Source organism: Denticeps clupeoides, chromosome 20 (genome assembly GCF_900700375.1).
Source record: "Denticeps clupeoides chromosome 20, fDenClu1.1, whole genome shotgun sequence".
In the NCBI taxonomy this organism is placed as follows: Eukaryota; Metazoa; Chordata; class Actinopteri; order Clupeiformes; family Denticipitidae; genus Denticeps; species Denticeps clupeoides.
In genome coordinates, this window is record NC_041726.1 from 11346982 (window position 1) to 11369515 (window position 22534).

The 22534-nt window shown below is 38.8% G+C and overlaps 1 protein-coding gene across 1 annotated transcript in view; it reads right to left on the minus strand.

Moving 5' to 3' along the window:
• Positions 1-20173, minus strand: part of LOC114770614 (collagen alpha-1(XIV) chain-like) — a 26812-nt gene extending 6639 nt beyond the window's left edge. The window contains exons 1-20 of the mRNA XM_028964653.1: positions 20071-20173; positions 19470-19602; positions 17698-17814; positions 16058-16201; positions 15816-15884; positions 9598-9753; positions 9233-9349; positions 8898-9065; positions 8628-8789; positions 8342-8499; positions 8120-8249; positions 7718-7863; positions 7075-7204; positions 6076-6215; positions 4675-4801; positions 4411-4553; positions 4160-4292; positions 4024-4068; positions 3290-3432; positions 298-427 (exon numbers count right to left, since the gene is read on the minus strand). Coding sequence (XP_028820486.1) covers positions 298-427; positions 3290-3432; positions 4024-4068; positions 4160-4292; positions 4411-4553; positions 4675-4801; positions 6076-6215; positions 7075-7204; positions 7718-7863; positions 8120-8249; positions 8342-8499; positions 8628-8789; positions 8898-9065; positions 9233-9349; positions 9598-9753; positions 15816-15884; positions 16058-16201; positions 17698-17814; positions 19470-19542 — 2431 coding nt within the window. The 5' untranslated portion in view covers positions 19543-19602; positions 20071-20173. The remainder of the gene's footprint in view (positions 1-297; positions 428-3289; positions 3433-4023; positions 4069-4159; positions 4293-4410; positions 4554-4674; positions 4802-6075; positions 6216-7074; positions 7205-7717; positions 7864-8119; positions 8250-8341; positions 8500-8627; positions 8790-8897; positions 9066-9232; positions 9350-9597; positions 9754-15815; positions 15885-16057; positions 16202-17697; positions 17815-19469; positions 19603-20070) is intronic.
• Between the last annotated feature and the right edge of the window lie 2361 nt (positions 20174-22534).

The following is a 22534-nucleotide window of genomic DNA, read 5'->3' on the forward strand; positions in this document are numbered from 1 at the left end:
CATCTGGAAACACAAATTCAATGAATAAAGAGGTATCTTTCAAAAAAATACATTTATCATTCTTTCAGTTATTATTCAGTTAACGTATTTTTGTAAAGAAAACTTTTATCATTTTGTCATGATTGCAATACTAATGACAATGTCATGGTAAATATTACCAGCAGGGAATATGAATGTGATTTTTTGATAAGTGATGATTTGTCTATAGAACCTTCAAAACCAAGCAAATATTTAAGACATTATGATGAAATACAGTACAAGCAAATAGTGCCTTATCACACATTTTTAGCAGCTTACAGGTACGGCCATAACGGCTGAGGCTGGGCCCATCGCCACTGGCGTAGATTGGGGTCACAGTGATTTTGTACTCTGTGTCAGAAAGCAGGGGCTGCAGCACTGTACTCTTCTGCTGCCCAGAGACCATGGCCTAGGAATAAGACATCACAGATTCAATAATCCGTATATGCAAAACTCAGAGCATCAAAATTAAATGTATGCAAAATATTTTTGAAAAGGAAATTGACAGTTAAAAACTTTTTGTAGTAACAGGTACTTGAGGTCAGTCTCAGGTCACATGATGACATTAAAATTATTATAACATCAGCTGTCCTTCACTGGTGTCATTCCATGCTCTCAGTGACATTATTTCAAATTAAAAATGAAATATTTTACAATATTTATTTAAATATCTGGTGACCAGTGCAGGTGAATAACAATAGGCACTACTGCTACCACTGAAATAAAGGCCAAAAGAATAGGTCATATGAAAGCATGCAAACTGAGCCAGTCAACTGCTCAGTGTAATAGGGGAATGCTTTCCTGGGCCAAATATGTCAAGTTTATTAGAAATGCAATTTCTTTTTCTGACACAAGTAGGTCAATAAATACATCAAAATAATGAAACGATTCCTGTCTCTGACCCATGCCTTCTTTTTTTGGGTTAGGTGGGAGCTGAAGCTTTGGGAGCTTTTTTCTTGCACCACCCAGTGTGAATAATTAGGGTTTAAAATAGTGGCCTCTGCAAATGGTTGCATCATTCCCTGCACAACGAAAGTCTTTGAAAGCCATGACAGGTAACAGGATTTGGAACGTTCTGCCTTTGTGTGTCAATCTCATTCCGTGTTCTTATGTAAGCTTTCATATAGCAAGCACTGTGCCTTTTGTGATTTAAAAAATGCATTTAATTAATTTTCTAAAAGAATTAAAAGAACATGGGTTTAGGGAAGAGCAATTCACGTGACTTCACAGCTTATAAACTAATTTGGTGCATAATATAAATACAGCAGAAGTCAGCTATATGGTAAATCAAGAAAAACACTTATAAGGGGGACAATAACAAAGAAAGAAAATAAATATATTTAACTTTTCTTGACTGAACTGCACAGCATACATATAATAAGCTATGTGTGCTTTCAAAACATGATGTAGTACCAATGTGGAATGACACTCCTCTCCACACTCCAGACACGAGTGAACTGCATTCATTCCTGTTTGCATTCCAGTCATGTGCGGTCTAGCCTCATCGTCCAAATGTTGCACCGCCATGACTACCATGAAGCATGCAGCAAAATGTGTGACTCTCCACATTGAGAAGAGCTTCAAGGTTTTAAATGTGAGGTGTTTCTTTCCTCCTCTAAAAGCACTGGGGATAGGGTGGCCTAGTGGTTAAGGAAGCGGCCCCGATTCAGAAGGTTGTCGGTTCGAATCCCAATCCGCCAAGGCGCCACTGAGGTGCCACTGAGCAAAGCACCATCCCCACACACTGCTCCCCGCCTGTCATGGCTGCCCACTGCTCACTAAGTGTGATGGGTTAAAAGCAGAGGACACACAATCACTTTACTTTCACCTTTCACTAATGTTTCTCTAATGTCTTCAAGAACAAGATCACACAAATCACACAGAACAAAAAGAGGATGTCAGACATGAGTTAAATGACATGACCGTAAAATTAAAATCTGACTCAACATAGTTGAATTGAGAGACTTTGAAACATGGAACATGGATTACAAACTGTAGTTCTTGCTTTTTAATAAAATTTCCACATTTGCAAAATACTGCACTAGTATAGTCTGTCGTCACAGTAGCAAATCTGTGACAGCAGAACTCATCTACAAATTAAGGAGATCACAAAAGGGAACACATCCTGTTTCATCCTACGGATAAATAATAAAGTAGTAAATTGATTATTTTTTAAAAAGGAACTGTCCATCAACTGTAGTGCTGAAATATATCAATAAGTACAAACACAAGCACTGGATCTCAATAATTCTGATGCCAAAAAACAAATGGACTACAAAATGTTTAAGGATAAGGGACATGAATAAAAAAAACTTCATTTCCAACATTTAATTATATGTACAGTCATGGCCAAACCGTTTGAGAATTATACAAATACCGTTTTTTTTGTGCACAGTTTGCTGCTTCAGTGATTTTAGATCTTTTTGTCAGTTGTTTCTGTGGTGTATTGAAGTATAATTACAAGCATTTTATAAGTTTCAAAGGCTTTTGACAATTGCAACAAGTCTATGCAAAGAGTGTGTTGATTGACCACAAGTTCTCAATTGGATTAAGGTTCAGGGAGTTTCCTGGCATATGTTGCATAGATACATATGTTTTGTTCCCCAAGCCACTTAGTTATCACTTTTTAGATGTATGGCATTGTTCTTCACCAAACTGTTCTCCAATGGTTGGGAAACAATCTATCAGGATGCATTACTGTTTTTCTTATCCAGACAGTCCAATCCCTGTACTTTTAGCAGAATATCAGTCTGTCCTTGGTGTTTTTCTTTGAGAGAAGTGCCTTCGTTGCTGCCTAAAAGTCTTGGCCTCACTGTGCATGCAGATGCACTCACACCTGTCTGCTGTCATTCCTGAGCAAGCTCTGCACTGGTGGCATCCCAATCCCACAGCCGAATCGTATTTTGGAGATGGTCCTGGTGCTTGCTGGACTTACTTGAAGCCTTCTTTACAACACATGAACTTCTCAACTTGACGCTTTTGATGGTCTGATAAATGGTTGATTTAGGTGAAATCTTAGTAGCAGCAATATTCTTGCCTCTGAAGCAATGCAATGGTGACTGCACATGTTTCCTTGCAGGTAACCATGGTTAACAGAAGAAGGCCAATGATTTCAAGCATCTTGCCATAATAAAAACAGAAGCAGCAAACTTAATGAAAACCAGTATTTGTGTCATTCTCCAAACTTTTGGCCATGACTGTAGATTTTATGCAGATGTATGTCAATGTTTCATGGAGGAAAGACAATGAAAGTGAGGATGACCACACTTACCACTTCCTCAGCCCGGTCTCCCTGTGTTGTAATGTAAGACACCCGATACTGACGAACTTTGGGGTCTTGCAGCTCCCAAGAGACCTTCATACTAAAAGTGGTCTGGTCACTGAGTTGCATGTTCCTCACAGCCACACGAATCACTGAACAAATATGACAACATACACTTTAAAACAGTAATGTGCAATTTCATTGAATCGTCCATTTTATGAAAATAATCATGACATTCAGTCAATTTGGCAGGAATTTCAGTCCCCAGCAAAAGTCAGTTGGGTCACCATAAATGTTGAATTCAGGCAAATAAAAATGTAATGTTAACTATGAGGAGGGTGTGTGCAGCGATTGTACTGTTCCTAAATTTGGCATCTAAAAAAAAGGTACATTTACCTGTTAAATTCACATAGTGCCATAGAGAGTGTGATACAGACACTCTGTACCTGCTGTAATTACAAAGAATCTCAAAGGACCTTAAATTATTAAAATAAAACCATGCTAGTATTATTATCCTATAATCTGAAAATGAACACTGTCAAGGTGTTACAGTAGTGATGCTGAGACGTGCCACAACTACATTACAATTAGTGTGTAGACAGTAAATTATTCAACTATAAATTATGAAGACACTAGATTCACCAAACCAACCATAAACCAAGTGTTACTCCATCTCTACACCGAACCCTTCCAATCAAATTTTCTTATGAATACAACTTGTGAAGCAGATGATGTACTCTTACCTGGAGTGGTTGTTTTTGTGGTAGTGACAGTTGTTGTTCTTGCAACTATGATAAATACAGAGAATATGCACCTATGGTTCCCATTAAGGACTCATCAACTTTCATGCATTAGTTTACTCTGCATTGATTCCTTTACCAGTTGTTTCCAATGTGACCAAAGATTTGCTCTCTGCCTGATCCCTGTAGATGGCCGATAAGGACACTTCATACTCTGTAAGAGGTTCCAGGCCAGTCAACACATAAGTGCTGACTTTTCCTTCCACCATGACCTAAACAAGCCAAAAAGAGATGAGAAGTGATCGAATATAAATTTAAATAAACATTTATTAAAAACAGAACACCTCACACAACTGTGCATGGTAAACAGGCAGATATGTTGGAGGATACCTCTTCAACCTCTCCTGCTCCACTGGTAGGAGTCCATGTTATCTTGTACAGAACTACATCAGGGGCAGCATGCTGCCAGCTAGCCCGGAAGCTGTCTGTGGTGACATCTCTGGTTCTTAGGTTCTTTGGCTCAGGAACAGTCTCTGCAACAGGTACAATCAGGGGTTTTTGCAACCTCTATTAAAAATTTCAAATAAATTAAAAAAAAAAATCAAATAAAGCTTTTAAGTACAGCAAATACTCTTGACAAAACTGCACTCTTACTGGTACTGAAGCTGTCTGTGAGTGGCTGGGATTGGCCCTCATCAAAGATAGCAAATATGGCCACTGTGTACTCGGTCAGGGATGTAAGGTTCCGAAGATGCATAGTAGTGATGCGGCCAACATCCATCTAGCTCAATGAAAAGTATATGAAAAAACATAAAGTTATGTCCCTGTAAATGCTATTGGAGCCTTTTAACCATATACACATATACATAAGTAATTTCATCAAAATATTTTTATTGGGACATATTTTTAGACTAGGAAGGAAATGTTGAATTCCCAAAAGGGAGGTAAAAACTTTATATAACCTTATATAACCTAACCAAACATAACAAGGGAAAAAATCTAATAAACACCCATGCCAGTCATTTATGGATACAAAACTATCAAGCAATTAGAGTCTGTGCAAACATGGAGTGGAATTCTCAAGGATTTTAGATTCACATCAACAGTTGTGGCCAAAGGTTTTGAGAATGACACAAATACTGGTTTTCACAAAGATTGCTGCTTCAGTGTAGATTTTTTCTATATTTTTGTAAATTACATCAAGTTTATGCAAAGAGTCAATATTTGCAGTGTTGGCCCTTTTTGTTCAAGACGCAATTCGCCCTGGCATGCTGTCATTCAACATCTCCGTCAAAGCCTGACTGATGGCGACCCATTCCTTCATAATCAGTGCTTGGAGTTTGTCAGAATTTGTGGGCTTTTGTTTGTCCACCCGCCTCTTGAGGATTGACCACAAATTCTCAGTTGGATTAAGTTCCAGGGAGTTTCCTGGCCATGGACCCAAGCCATGCTGGAAAAGGCATTGTTCTTCACCAAAGTCTTCTGGAGGATGTTTGGGTACTACTCTTTATTCATGGCTGTGTTCTTAGGTGGTCTGTTATTCTAACTCAATTAGCACAACAGAATGTTCTCCAGCCTTGTGCTCATCAACACTTGTGTTAACGAGAGGTTCACTGAAATTATCTCAGCAGGTCCTTTAATGGAAGGTCTGAAAATGCAGTGGAAATGTTTTTGGGGGGATTTTAATTTTTCATCTGATCACTTTTCATAACATTCTGGAGTATGTGCAAATTGATATAATAAAAATTAAAGCAGCAAACTTTGGGAAAACCAGTATTTGTCATTCTCAAAACTTTTGGACACGACTGTAAGTCCTGTACTATATACACAACTAATGCACAACATAAACTACAAATATAATTTTGTAGGATGTACAGTTCTATATCTTACTAATTAAACAGAAACACCCTGATAAATGCTAGACATGCAGAAAAAAATGAACAATACATTAATATTGAGATAATTCAGGCAATCTACCACTGACTGATGTCAATTAGTGATAGATGTTTGAGTTAGCAAGTTTTTTGACTAAACAATTCTGCTTATAAGACTAACCTCATTGGTCTGCACACCATCAGTCTTCACATACATGATCCGGTAGCCATTAACCTTCTGGGATGTGGCTGTCCAAGTCAGCTTCGCAGAACTGTGGTCCACATCAGTAATGCGAAGATTGCGTGGTGGTGTGAGGGGCACTGAGTAATAATGGTGAGGTTGGTGGTGTCACTGTACAGTACATCCACTTTAATTAACTTCAGTAAGCCATACTGTTCTCTAATCCATGTTTCCTTAATTTAACTGCCTGTCCTGGGAATAATAGCCCAATTGCTGCTTAGAGCGCTAAGGCTCATTCACTTTAATTTAACTTCAGAGCTTGGTTCAGAGCTTAACCTTAGTTAATAAAATGCTTCTAGGATGCGGCAATACTCTCATATAAAATGGTTTTGAGGTAAAGAAAATGAGAGAAGACTTAAACTACAGTCTTCAGTTCAGCCAACAACACTTTAGTAGTATGGACCCATCTGCTGGTGCTGTTATCCATTTTCTGTCAAGTTCTCCAATCCACCAGACACATTTACAACTGATCTAATAACTGCAACATAGTAGACGCAGCTCAGAAAACAGACAGTAAACATGAATTTTCTAGTTATTTCTTTGTTAAATGTAAACTTATCTCCTTCATTTATGTCAAGGTCATTGCATATATTCCTATAACCGATACTAAGATGGGCCCCTGTTGCATGTTCAACAGTTATCCTTGCTTGGGGCACTTTTGGTAGCTCCTGACAGTTTTGAAAATGATATCATTCTGCAATCTAGCCATTACAGTTTGACTTTTAAGTCCCTTAAGCCCTTTTAGTAACAAAATCTCAACTTGGTACCTAATTTATCCTACTCACTGCCAGGTATCATTATAATGAAATAATCAATGGTATTAATGTCACCATACTATAGCTAATCAATCTATATAGACCATAATAATTTACATTTGAATATGACTAGCATAGAGTCTCACAAGGAGAGAAACTCAGACAAACTTTGCTGGTGACTCACATGTAGTTTCCTGACTGGTAAGGGGGTCACTGGCCTCATCTCCATAGATGGCATATACGGTAACTGTGTACTCGGTTGCTGGGGTCAGACCCTCCAATTCAATTTCAGTCACAGTTTCTGCAACTTTCACCTGGACAAAGTCATGTTACTAGCCATGTCATTTATGTCCATTCCCAGACACAAATTATCAACAGAACATCACTATATCGGATCATAAAAAAATATCTGAGGTGGAATGCACTGGGAATACAGACTAGATTATTGTAAGGGGCATAAGAAAAATATAATATACATAATGGGGTATGCGGGCATGTTTAGTCAATGGGCAAAAAAATACAGTACTAAAGTATAACCACATCACATTCAGAACCATCTGTGAAATTACAGAATGAGACTCACCCAAGAACACATATTAATAGTAAAACAGTGGTGTACAGGTTTTATCTTGTGTTTCAAATTACTGACTGCCTGAACTTAATGTGATTACGCCGCCTCGGGGGAATATTATCTTATAATTATAATTATAATGGATCCCTTAGTACCTCCTCAGCCTCATTCTTATTCTCTTGCTGCGTCTGTGAACCTCATTGAATTCATCTAATCCCTCTTCTGAAACCATGCTGCTGCTCTGTCTTTTCCTTACCTCTTTCTCGTCCGCAGCTTCTCCGTTTGTGAGAGGGGCATAAAGGATCATGTATCCTGTAGCCCCCTCTGCTCGCACCCAGCGGGCCCTCATGCTGCTGTGCGTTTTGTCAAAGAGCTCCAGGTTGTTCACCGTGGGCAAGGCCACTGTAGTACAGTGAGTTAGAGAGTGGTGAGTCACTACCATCTATCTATCTGCTTCACAGCCACAGGCGAGCCACTCCTCCCTTTGCTATTAACTTTGAACAAGGTCAGTTCAGTCTTGGTAAGCACTGTAGCACAATAATATCTCTTAATTTCATATAAAGGACTTTGTAGATCAATTAAAAAATGAAAAGCTCTATAAAACTATTTAATTAGTGGAATTTTTTTCCGTAAGTAAACACAGACTATACTAACGTACATGTGGTTGCGGTGCCCCGGAGAGCTTCACTTGCTGAGTTGCTATACACGGCAAAAACAGCCACCTGGTACTCCATTACAGAATTCAGATGGTGGAGCACCACGGTGTTCACATTGCCATTCACCACCACCTGCAGAGCAACAGAATACAAAACTGTGCACTCAAAACTGAAGAAAGAACAGACATGCACACTTACAGAGATGCACACAAAACAAACAAAACACACCCCTCAGGCTTGGACACTTTGGCAGTATAATACACCACACGATACTTTTCCACTGCACCAGAGGCATGAGCCCAGGTCACCCTGAAGCTTCTGGCCGTGACTTCAGATATTACCAGGTTGCGAGGAGGAGTTGGTGTTTCGGAATCAGTCTCTCCTAAAACAAAGTACCACATTAACAACATAGGGGTTCAGTATAGCAGAAATGAAACATGCTAACAATGGAGAAACTCCTGACAGACTACACAGTCCATAGTAAACTCTTGTATGGCATTGCTTCCTTACCTGTAATATCTTTATGGAGCTTTCCTATGCGGTCACAAACATTTCGGGTGAGACCCTCAACAATGCCACTCATGTCACTGAAATCAGCCACATTGTAGACATGTGTCTCTTCCGGAGGGGAAGCAATCGCTTTCAATTCATTCTCATCAGCATTCTTGACACCTACACCCCAAGAAAAAAAAATGGAGTGGAAACTGAGCAATAATTGGCTTTGATCATATAAACATGAATATTCCTTAATCTATAGTAGTCTGAGATGTATCATCATACCAATGGCAAACATCTCAACTCCTGCATCACGAAGACTCTGGGCTGCTGGCTGCACATCATCTTGGGACCTGCCATCGGTGATTAGGATGCCGATTTTTGGAATGCCGGGCCTGGATCCTGACTCAGGCTTGAAACTATTTTGCAGTATGAAATTCAGTGCCAAACCTGAAGATTAAAAACAGACAAAGCTGTGTCAATGCCATCTGTGAAATATTACAAAAATAATTTGCATAGTTTGTGCATCTACAGTGCTCTGTAGTACAGGTACAAATGGAAATACACAATGGGAATACAGGTCCCAGATTAAAAACAAAAATCATAACATAATTTTAACCTGTGAGTGTTTCCTCCTTTATACGGCAGGTTCTTCACTGCATCAATCACTGCCCCCTTATTTGTGTGGGTGTTCAGGTGCCACTCAATCCTGGGGTCCCCACTGTACTGAGCCAGGCCTGAAGATATTGTGATAAAACAGATTACACGGTATGAAAAGCCATTAAATGTTTCAAATCCAAATGTCAAAAAGTTACAAATGTCTTAAACCACTACCCAAATAAGATTTCAGGTATTTCAGGTTCAGGACATAAAAATCCCAAAAGTTCCCCCAGTGCATATTTCAAACATGAATACATTCAAATATGTTTCATACAGTAAAAACAACGAACAAGGTTTCGAAGGATGATAATAATTAGTGACTCACCAATGCGAGTCTGCTCAAAGTCCACAGAGAAAGCATTAACCAGATTCTCCAGAAACATCCGCACCATACGGAAGTTAAGTCGCCCAATGCTCCACGATCCATCCACCAGTATCACAATGTCTGCCTTGACAGGGATCTTGCACATAAACAGGTCAACTGCAAAAAAAAACAGCAAAAAAGGGGGGATTAATCTAAAACACTGCAGTGGATTTGAAGACATGGTCAGAAAAAACTCCAAGCCTGATGTGTAGAGGTAAATCCATTTAAACAAAATGTTAAATGTTTTTGTGCTTGTTGATCATTACAGTTTGTCAAACATTGTAGTTACATATATCTATCCATGTAATAAATACAAATAAAAATGTATTGAATGCAAAGGCCTGTTTTCTGGTGTGATTGTGCAAAAAATGAAAGTGCAGACAGCTTTAATGTCAATTAAAAACATTAAAGGTCCCATATAATATTTTTTTTTTGCTGTTATATTGGTCTTAGTGGTCCCCTAATACTGTATATGAAGTCTTTTCGACAGCCTTGGTGCAGAATTACAGCCACTTTCATCCAGTCACACAATGAGATTTCCCAGGAACTTTACACCTATTGACAGGATTGCATTAACTCACATTAATGTTAAATAATCTCACAAAGTAAAACCTTCATGATAGGGGACCTTAAAAGATGTTTTTTGATTAGAAGAATTCAGTACAGGAAGTAATTCAATAGACTGAGAAGTTTATGAAAACATTTATTGACCTATGGAACAGCTCAGATACTACAAAAAGGTTTTGGAATTCCAGGAATGTTTTCTTAATTTAAAACCATTCAGTGTAAATTAACAGGTAATGCGAAATACACTTGAGTGACTGATCAGCACTGAGCGCAGCAGCCTTAAAGCCAGTCTCACAACGGACTCCTGTTGCACTGCTTACAAGCTCCATCAGGTTTATCCAAGGTCAAGGTGAGGGAAAAAGAGAAAAGCAAATCTTCACACACCATCACCCCCACACACTCATTGGGAGATAAGGAAACAAAAGGTGTGTTGGATCGACTGCAAAATAAAAACAAACATCAGTATATCATCAGCTGGAAAACCCAGTTATTGCCTTAGAGCAGTTCATTGTGCACAACATATGCATACATTTACCATTTGAATGTCAATCATAACACTTAAGCACGTAATGCCAAATAGAGCATTTAGAATAACAAAACCAAAAAATTAAGGGTTTTTCATGGAGGAGATATGTGCATGAAAAATGGAGAAATGTTTAATTCTTGACTAAATTATTTTTAATAGGACAGAACAATCTAGGAACTTTTGAGAAGTTTCATTGTGATAACCATGCTAGAACATGTTGGAATTTTAAGATCTTAATTATTGAATTGGCCCTGACTGTGCATGAAGCATGACTGTGCACTCACAATATCACTATGCCGGTACATAATTCCATGTATATCCTTGCAGCATTCAGACTTTACCTTTAGTTCATTATGAAAAAGACCCCAAAACAACCATAAATAAATCACCCAGACATTAAATGCCTCACCATGCTAACATGCGGACACATATAAAAGCTCCACCAAAATCCCTCACTACTAGAAGTTTATAGACCTGCTGGATAAAGGTAGTAGCTCCACCCCTCAGTATCCATGTCTCTCAATACGAGGCCAAAGCGCTGAGTAAATGTTAAATGAAAGAGCAGCTTATTCCATGAGTGTCCCTGAATTGCACCGCCATCTTTCACTGCCAGGTGCATACAGGGAGGAACAAGTTTTAGTCAAGCAACATCTCAGGTGCTGGCTTTAAAGGATCTAATGTCACAGGTCAAGACAAGGTCTTAAACGGAGTTAACATTTAAATGACAGAGGTTAAAGCATGCGGTCTGTCAATCTACAACATGTCTGACAAGCAGTATGTTATACAACACTCCTTTCTGTGACAAAAGAACAACATCGGGGTCCCCTGAGCTGAGGTTTCAAAAGCTTGAATTCCATGCACCGTCTCCAGCGTAAAAATTATCAGTGCAGCTCCAGCGTATTGACAGTTTAATTGAAACAATGTCCTTCCGTCTCCTTGGAAAGCTAGATAGCAAAACAATTCTTCTCAATCACAAAAAAAGGAACAGACAACACAGTCACCCACACACACACACACACACACACACACACACAAACACAGAACACAGATATACACAAACTGTTACACTGTTTCTTTGGTAAACTGAATCTTGGGTTTGGTTTGTGAAGCAAGTTAACAAATCACTTTACTTGCATAAAAATGACGTTCTATATATGTAAATCTACAATCCTATTGAGGAAATAATTATACATAGAGAATTATGAACAGTGTGCAAGGAGGTATAAAATGTTATTGGTCGCATAATCCCTCAGCTCCTGCTAAAAAATCATTAGTTGAGCTACTAAATCACCTCTCTACAGCATATGAAGGATCTGATTACCCCACAAGTACTAACTGAGAGGGAATATTACACATGACCATGTTCTCCCGTGTTGATCTGATTTACTTGTTTTCTGTTCTTCCATTATGTCAACAAATCATTAATTACGAAATCACACTACAATCTGTGCTCAAAATGAAATCCCACGTTAGGTCAGTGTACAACATTTGCCAGCTAAATTACTGACACAATTACTCTAATGTATAGTTTCAGTGAAGAGATTAAGATAATCCTCATAATTTTTGGCCTTTGCATCATCTACATTGCATATGGAGATATTGCCCGATTTGTTGGCAGCACTAGGACACTACATGTTTATCTGTTGGCAGCATTTTCACAGAACAAGCTAGTGCTAGACAGTATGACAAGTTGCTAGACAGTTGCTTGTGTGGGAGCCCATGGGACAGTGACATGGTCCAATGCATCCTGCACATATTCAAATGAACTTCTGTTGCAAAACAATGAATGATTTCGGAATGCCTGTGAGACAAAGACACTGCATATGCTTGCCACTACCAAAAGTATACAAAGTGTTGTTTTGCATAATATTTAACTCATTGTGAGTGTTTTTGATGTCCTGGCTTACAACTCGATGCTTTATGTGCTTTATGACCACACATTCTTCAGCAGTTCAGCAGTTGTTTAGAAAGAATAAATATTACACTCAAGAACACTGACTTCTGCAATAAACTTCACCAGGAACCACTTTCCAGCTCATGCATTTAGAATGAAAATTGAGACTCCACGTGGATATACCTACTGCAGGTTTCGAAGGCCAATATCTTGCAAGCAGTCTGCTGTAATAAACTCCCCCAGCATCAACATTCACTCACTCACACACTTTCCATAACCGTTTAGTCCTACTACTACACACACAAATCACCATTCAATCACACACAAACCTAAGCCCACGTCAAAGTTTTCAATTCACAACCTTGGGGAAGTTAGGCCACAACAGAGAGATGAATTAGTCCATGACCTGGAAACAGGGATTAACACAATGAGCTGTGAGAATGCTCGCATTCAAATTATCTCTATTATCCTGTCACATTTCTTATTAATTTAATCTATGCTTCAAGCTGCCAGTCAAACTTGATGTTCCTTGAAACGAAGTTCAAGGTTATCAACAGTAAATGAAATAGTGGGCAGTAAATTATTCCTAAGGTTACTAAGGTTCCAGATTCAAATCAGTTCAAAAACTGAAGCCACGCAAATGACATTTTTTATGCTAGCAATGTTATTGGTTTAAGTGTTTTTTTATGAACACACTTAAATCCAAACTACATGAAGACCCTGGCTTAATATTAGTCTATGTGTGTTCTACATGTAATATTAGTATGTATATTGGTATATGCCTGTGTGCTCTCCAAGTACCACTGTGAACAAATGGCCATGTATGTCAGGACTGGGACATTGGCACGGCTCTGGTCCCGTATTCCGGACTGGAGTTTGTATTGTGCATAAGATGTAAAGCACCCATAAAAAGGCTGGTTCGTGCTCAGTTAGGATTCAAACCAGAACTGGATCCACATTGGACTAGGCACTGCACATGCTCCACCATTCCCCCCTCTGGGTTTTGACCAAGAAGCAACAATGTCTGCCTTCAGATAAAACGTATATTATTTACTGAATTTTCTGTGCATGTATAATGGGACAGGTTTAATGTATGATTTAATGGCCAAGTCAAGCTATAAACTGAGCTAGACTTAAACAGTGCATGGAAACATGGAAACTGAGTGAGTCAAATCTACAGAAGGAAAAACATAAAATGAACTGGCTGAGCCACCTGACCTCAGGATAATGCTGTGGCCCTTTTTTTTTGGCCCTTATCTGTAACCAAACAGTACCAAAAGTACTGTGGTATGGGTTTGGGTTATATCCTGAAAATGTGAAAATACCACAACAGGCCTTTTGCTCACAATTCATACCACACTTCCACATGAAATATAAAAATGGGAGAACAGAGTCCATATTTTTATAAAAAGACAAACTAAACCACAATTAAATCAATTCAACCTCCTGACCCATATTTCTAAAACTGCTTCAAATTCTCTCACACAAATCTAACGGCTATTAACAAAGAGGTTCCTCACATACTGTAAATAATGCATGCCTCCATTCAATGAAGGCATAGTTTCACTGATAAACATTCCTGAATTAATTGTGGTTACAGTTGTAGTAAAAAATAAATGTTCATATACTTTATTTTACATCTGAATGTCATTTTTTTATTGATCCTTTTCTAGAGAGGAACGATTTTACAACATGGCTGTAGGCTGCATCATAGCTGCCATGTGTATCCAAATGGGTTCATTTGACAACAATCATCGGATTGACAAGCAGAACAATGGGAAAGTCCAAGGAGCTCAATGGATATCAAAACTGTTCATTTATACATCAGAAAGGTGTCTTGAAGTGATTTCTAAATAGCTGCAGATTCCAAGATCAAACAAATGTACATAACTTTACCTCTCTGACCTCAACAACATATCAACCTGCACCCATATAAACGCAAGTGCGTGTCCATGGCCCCAAAAGCCATGTTACTGGCATTCATTTCATCCTGACTTGACCTCATGTTGCCAACCACCTGTGTAATAATGTCGTCTCTTGGATAATCAGAAATTAATTTGCATGTATAATTAAACATGTATGTACAAACAATCCACCCTGTAAAAAGAACAGTTCATCTTGTTCCTTTCCCTGAAAATCCCAGATGACCATGACATTCCACGAAGAGAGTAGGTTTAACTTCTGACCACAACCATAAATGGGCACACACCTGCGTGGCCTTCGGGAAACATAGTATGCAAGCTGGCATCTCTCTATGATATGATATAGGGGGTTTTCTTTCCAGACTGGAGCCGGGCAAGGCTGTGATAGCATTTCAAAGGTATTCTGCAAGTGTAGACAAGGTGCTGCAGAAAAGACGCAATTGTGTTCAGTCAGTTAAAATGAGAGAGAGAGAGAGAGAGAGAGAGAGAGAGAAAGAGAGAGACATTAAGTTAGTGAGGGAATGAGTACAATCTGTTGCTTCAGAATTTTACTGAATCTCTTACTTTTTCTAATTAAGACCTACCTCGCCACAAAAATGATATCGTTCTCAGCCAGATGCGACAACAACCAGGTTGATCCAACACAAAGGGAGAACCCGATCTCTTACTATATAAACAGTCTCCAAGTCTCCCACTAATCACATGTTTCTCTATGCAACAGCTCTTAACATTATCCTTCCTTTCAAAGCAAGGGCACATATAACCTCAGGGACACAAAAGAAAGTTAAATCATCCACTCTGTACAAAATGTTTTCAATTCGGCATGCATATAGAGAAACAACGAGTCCTTCTTTGTATTCAATATTTGAGTATAACTGAAACCTAGCACTTCCACACATATTTTTGAAAATAATAAAAAACCCATGTAAACAATGACAAAATTGCAATTTAGGGCTGATACTGTGATGCTTTACATTTAGTACACTTCACACCTTATTTGAAATGTTCTGACACAAATAAAGTTTTGAGAATTTAAACTTACCTTAGCTCAAAGAGTTTTAAAAAGTATTGCCAGTCTCTTCAAATGTCTATGCCATTCACGCTCAGTTTTTTCTCCTTAACTTGCTGAAAACTTTATTAATCTTCTTGTGGGAGCAAGTTCCTTATTTATCACCAAACGATCCTTTTTAGCTGATGATGATTTATTGAATGTGCACGGAATTATTGGCAGCTTTACTGAAGTGCATCTCGCTCTCACATTTGACCTTACCTCCAGCTATATCATTGTCATCCTCAGTCACACTGGTGTCTTTCTGCTTCGAGGGCTGTTCATCTTGAGCTGTAAAATTCACTGCCACAATTATAATGTGTCTAAAATGTTATCCGATGCACAATATTAACCCTCAGACAGACTGCAAGAGTTTGATTTTTTTTTATTTTTCACTTCTGCAGCCCTGTAAATTCATCCAGGGCTTTGTTTTATTGACAATATGAATAATCAGATTTGCTCACCCTTATATTTCCCATGCAGTGGCTTACTTTCCAGGCTCCCACTCACAGCTATGACCTTAAAGCTGTACTCTTTGTTGGGGTCAAAATCATCTATCACCACTTTACCCTCCTCCTTTGAGACCTGAAAATCATTCACTCTACCCCCTGTGGATTAAGGCAAAAAAACATTAAAATGAATTAGGACAACCATGGGTCCATTTCAGTTGGGTATTTGTTTAATGAGTGCTTAAGCTTAAACTCTGCAGTGAAGTTTAGATATGCCAGGAGGAGTAAGGTTCTAAAAGTTAATGAGTAGCCTCCCTACAGAGGAGAAGAAAATGTTTCCCATCCTCATCCTCTCCTCTGGGGATAGTCTCCATGTTCAAACACATATCTCTACAGCACAGGACATGACAATAGGAAAAAGGCTAACTTTCTAACAAACACAGAAATATTATCTGCCACAATTAGAATGGAGAAATTAGGCTATTTAGCCAAACGACAAAATCAGATCAGGTGACAAAACTGATGTTTAAATATATTGCAAATATGTTGCAATATTGTCCAGCCATCATTTATTTCACAAATTTAAAGCAACTACAATGACAGGAATAACCAGAAACTGCTACAGATTATAAAATGAAGTCGGTGTAGTCGGATGTGGACATATCTGAGTGGTAATCTACATTAATAACCTGACAGACTGACTGTTGTTCATTGGTTACTTTACTTCCATTCCATTTTGAGGAGTGCCTAAAGGCAAAAGATTGCAGAGGATTTCGCGTGGGCATGTTGAAAGACTGTCAAGAATATTTAACCGAAGGGCACACCGGTATGCTTTTTATAACCTTTTTAAAATGCAGTCAATAGGGTACATGCCTTCTTCACAGATATGCAATTATATCCCAAATTAGAAATCATAAAGGACAAATAATGCACACACATGCATCTTTTATCTGAACTTACATGGTAGAGGGGATTTTCAAGTTAAACGTACAGTATTTTTTTTTTTCAAAAGCCAATATAGTCACTTGCTCTCCTACAATCCTACTCATGGCAGTCTTTTTGTTTTGTCTTAATGAACTTATGATTCAGTAAGTTGTCTGTTTTGTCTATTAATCCTTGGGGTAGTTTGGCATCTGGTCACAGTTTTATATATATATTTTTAGTGCAGATGCAAAATTACCTCTCAAGATTCATGGTGCATCTAAATCCTAACATTACTCATTATACACTCATACTGTACCCTCAGTGCATACAGCACCCAGTAAGCGTCATTATTCAACTGACCGAGCAGCTCAGAATCTTAAACCCCCTGTCACTAAACCCACTTACAGTGCCAGAGCTGCAAATGGCTTTTGCAGTGATGAGCAAGATGTCCTGAGTTACAATTTATCTTATCTGACACTCTTTCTATCACTCTTATCAACGCTTGCTTCAGGCAAGGCCACTGGAGGCACCAGGTATCACCTATGAATGTGGGCCAGGCAACAGAGGAGAAAAATGAGCTACAGCCATAAAAGGTGAGGGGCGTTTTGGAGATGGGGACCGAGTGGAGCAAATATCAATATCAGTAATCAGTAAACTACAACATTACTGATCAATATCAGTAATGTTGTAGTTTATGTTAATCTAAACAGCTTAAAAAGGAGAAGACTTACCTGGTTCTGTATTATAAATGAATCTATAGCTTTCAAAGTTCCCCTTGGGCTCTTTCCAGGACACACTGAGTTTGTCTGTGCCCTGCACTTTAAAACGAAGCCTGCGTGGTGGTGAAACTAAACAAAATAACAGGAAATCATGTTAAGTTCATTTCTGTGCTGCAGGAAAAGTGAAATATTTAAGGATTTTCACATGCCAAGTTTAAAGAAGTGGGTAGGGTTCACTCTAATGAAACTCATCAATTATCAAATGAGGTTAATCAAATTAGGTGACAATCATGCCTTAATTGATATGTTGTGCAAACCTTTGCAAAACTCATTTCATCAGTCTTATAGTGTGTGCTTATATTTTGATCTGAATACTTTGAATCTCTAACTGATGATTTCAGTCTAGACTGAACCCCAACCACATTGTAAAAAGTACACCTTTATCATCTGTGTTTTGAAACATAATGAAAAGGCTGCATCTGAGCATAATATAAGAAATATTTAGAGCCAAGTTGTTGCAGAGCCAAGTCTCATTCTCGGTCTTAGGCATATCTACTTGTTTTTGTATTCATGTATCATCTGAAGGTAACATTTAATGTAATAATCTAATTATTTTTTTTTTTCATAACACGAGAATGAGACTTCCCTTAGAAGTAGGTACTGAATTGAAAGAGAAAGAGACACTGGAATAGGAGTATAAACATCTATTCCTGTCAGTCAGGGAAAAAATGCCTTTTTATCATTCCTCATTCCTGTTCTCCAGAAGAAAACGTCTCAGGCATGAACAAAGCCCGCACAAATACATGCCCATCCACAACTCTAACAGCTTTCTTATAGAAAGAAATGAAATAATGGAATCCAGCAAACACTACTACAAACAGCAATGTTTGTGTTGTCTGTTTTCAGATAACTAAAGCAGTAGTCATCTATGGACATTAAGTGCCATAGTGGTGAAGACAGATATATAAAGAGATCAAGATACATTAGGATGTTCAAGCAGCGCCTCCCTGCTCTGCTTGGAATAAAAGAAACATGCACTATTACAAGCACAAGAACTCTGAGCTCACCAACCTGAATGGGGGTGTGTTTTGGCTGGATTTAACTGTCTGTGAAATGAAGATCTCTCAAGTAACACGATCTCAGTTTAGCGGAGTAGCGGCAGACTTGCGAGCTTCTGTATGTTTCGCAGTGGCATTTGAAAACTATGTACCTTTTGACATATGACTGATGGACATCTTATTTTTGAACAACGGAATGTAATTTTTGACAGCTAACAGTTAAAAGTTAACATCTTTGTGGGTGCAGTGTGATAAAGAAATACATTTTTTAAATCCAAAGAAACCCTCTTTAAAAAAATGAATGAAGCTGTGATTCACATGAACACACAAAAACACAGTAAATCTGCCAAACATAATGTAGTAGTGGGGATTTTCACTGACTGTAGAGCTAAATCTAAACACGTTGGAGCATGCACCTCTTGCTGTATGGTTTTGAATTTTATTTTAAATCATTTAGTTACACATTGCATGTTCCTCCTGCAAGTTACACTAGTCCAGCAGCTTCATATTGAAAATCCCCCAGTGCGGCTGCTAGAAGAAAAGGCATTCAACACACACATGTCTAATTACTACTACATGAGTGTAGTTCATTCTTGAACACTGTACATCATGAGCATGACCAAACAGAAAACGGTATTATATTCACACGAATGACAGAAATGTGTGGAATAAACGAATGAATGATATTTAAGGAATAGTTATACATTTGTGACTAACTCTACCCACCTTGACCCTGGGCAGGCACACTCAAAAGGGAAGCAGTGGCCGCCAAGAACAGCTGAAGCGCGGACACTCGCATCCTTTCAGCTTCTGTACTGTGGGACTCGGTCCACCGAATTCGATCACTGGCCGACCGAATCTGATGGTGGAAAAAAATTACACTTCACACTAAATTTGCCAACGACATCTCTGCTAAATGCTTCATAAAGTTCTCAAAACAAACGTGTTTTCTCTCAATACAATCAATGCCTCTCTCTCTCTCTCATATATATATATATATATATAAGTATATAAGTATATAATATATAGAAGTTTAATCGTTTAAATATTAGATTATACATACTGGGTACCCACAACCCACCCGGATGGTTAGCATGAAGGAATATTTGTTCTTATGTTAAGTTGTCGGCTAGTACTAATAGTCCATAAAACGACTTCCGACGACGGTCTTCAAAAAAAATTGCCGCTAAAAAAAAAAAAAAAAACAGATGTCCGAATATTTATATGACAGTTAAAGCCGAAGAATAAAAATTAAGTCACGGGCACGTTTTAACACGACCTCGTAAAGAAAGATTGAAACTAAAGTGCGACGGCTAAATGAATTTACCTCAGAAGTCCGCGCGCGCCAAATGACTTCTGGAAGCCTCTCTTCCCGTCAGCCAGCGGCGGGGCGGCGGGGCGGCGGGGCTGGAGGCTGGCGGGCGGGCGGGCGGGCGGTGGGTGTCGGTGTGGAGCTGCTCGTCCCTCCGCCTCGTTTCATCCGGAGTGTTGTTGTGAGAGGAACGGCTCTCTGGGCGACGCAGGGCGCGGAGGACGTGACCCGCCGCCGGGGCGCCTCACCTGATAAAAGCCCCCGAGGTGCGACCAGCAGCACCTGCAGCCGCACTGCGCGGCGTTCGCGCTCGGAGGCTGTAAATGGGGACTGTAAAATGGTAAACGGTTCGGTTGTCACCATGCTGCATAGATGTGGGTAAAATTAGATTAACCAATATTCTCTCAAGACCTCGTCAAACGCAGCAGTAGGCAGAAAAACAGACTCATAACAGTTGGATTTAAAAGCTGCTGCTGACCAGTTCATCTTGAAATGTGATGTCGTTATTTGGCATTAATAATAATGACAGTCATCATCAACTTATTATTAGTGATTATGAACATACATTGTGGTAATGGCAATGAAGGGGAAAATGTCTCATATAGATCCAGGGGCAGAAGCTAAATAGTCAGCATCTGAGTTGATTATGGTAAGGGCCATGATAAAAAAACTCAGCCTCTTCTCAGATTGACCCCTTTAAATTCACCCAACACAAGCTAGTTTAACTTGACTAATGTAACTAAAAAGAATATTTGGCGAGGGAACATACACATTTTGGTGGGGCCCTAGTCAAGTGTTTTCATCATCATCATCCCCCCCAAAAAAGAAAAAAAAACTGAATGGAAACAAAAAAGAACATCAAAACATCTTCCAGATGACAAAAATATGACATGTCCATAGAAATAAAAACAGGCAATTGCTTAAAGGTGTGAAGTTAGGAACAAAGACTGATGGGGAGTCACACAACAGGGGGCATACAGTAGTGCTGTGTACAGTAAGCTTGATCCCTTTCGCTGTTACTCAAAGCAATGCCAAGGTTTTGTGAAGGCACATTGTCTACTGTCATTAATATGTGCGGTTTGTAGTTCCTTGGGCTGATCCAAAAAATCCAGCTGCTCACTTGGTTTCACAAGCGCTTTAGTGTGTTTGCGGTGTTGCATAACCGCCCCGTTATCTTAAACGGAAAGCTGCCAATAGCACACTCAGGCATCTTACAAAACCAAGCACACCTTCCAAGGTGACAGCTATTCTGTATGTGTCTCTACAGGCATCGGTGGGGTACTTAGGAATGTCACACTTAACAGGCATTCATGACAGTGAGGTCAAAGGTATGTCAGAGGCGTAGAACAACATAAATTTAAACTCAATTACTCTTTGACTGACTCCTTAGGATCTTTTTCTGACAATGACCATGACCTAATGCAACACAGGAGATCCTACAATGTGGAGAATATTAAGTAATAATACACGGATTGCTTCATTCTAACAAAATGTGATTATTAGGATCAATGTTCTTTCTATAGAAGCACACGATGCAAGGATGAAAATGCATGAACTATAGAGCTCATACAATTCGCAGGCTGTGCATGTTTACGTGGTTTCTGCTTCACATGCTGAAGGTGTAGGATCAGGTCAAGAGGTCACTTTAAAGGTCACCCAGTATGTTTCCTACATTTTCACTGAGCGCTTCCCTGAAGTATCTAGAGTTTTTGATGCTTGTATTGAAAATGTAATTGGTTTGTAGAGGTAATTATCCATAGATCTGTTATCCATAGAGCTACTATGAAAACACAATCCATCATTTAGAATGTTATTGCATGCTTTACAAGCCCATAATATTTTTGACTTTTCCACTCCTAGGAAAGTCATCACAGACCGTGTGCACACTGCCATCTGTTGCCATCTCATAATTTTATCTTTATTAAACAACACACAGGAAATTTAACTTAAGGAATGGAATGCCGGTAAGTAGCGATGTAGATAATACAAATATTTGCAATTTGCTGAATAATCTGTTTGTGTTCATCACTACTTGGCAACAGAGCAATACTATTATGGTTGCTGTTTTTTTATATAATTATAATATATGAATATAATTAATAAGCACAACAATTTATAAAAATGGACTGCATCTGATTCTGTATTTAACTTTCAAGTATCTTAAGGTCTGGGTGTAACAGAATGGCTGTGATTGTCAAGTATATTTAGACAATGTCTCCATCTACTGGTGAGTCTCTTCTCATAACGGTGGTTCAGCAAAATATGCTAATGTTCTGGTCTGGCACATCAGTCTGGAAGGGCTTCCCCTCATTTAACCCACTTGATTCAACTTTTAACAAATTTTAGTTAATTACCACTCAGTTGATGTTTTGTAAGTCTTTGGAGACTTTCTCTTTGGAGAGAATTAGGCTTTGCGGGGCTCTGCAGCCCACTGTGCAAATGTTTTGCCCGTTGTCTGTGTTTTTCCCCTGAGCTTCAG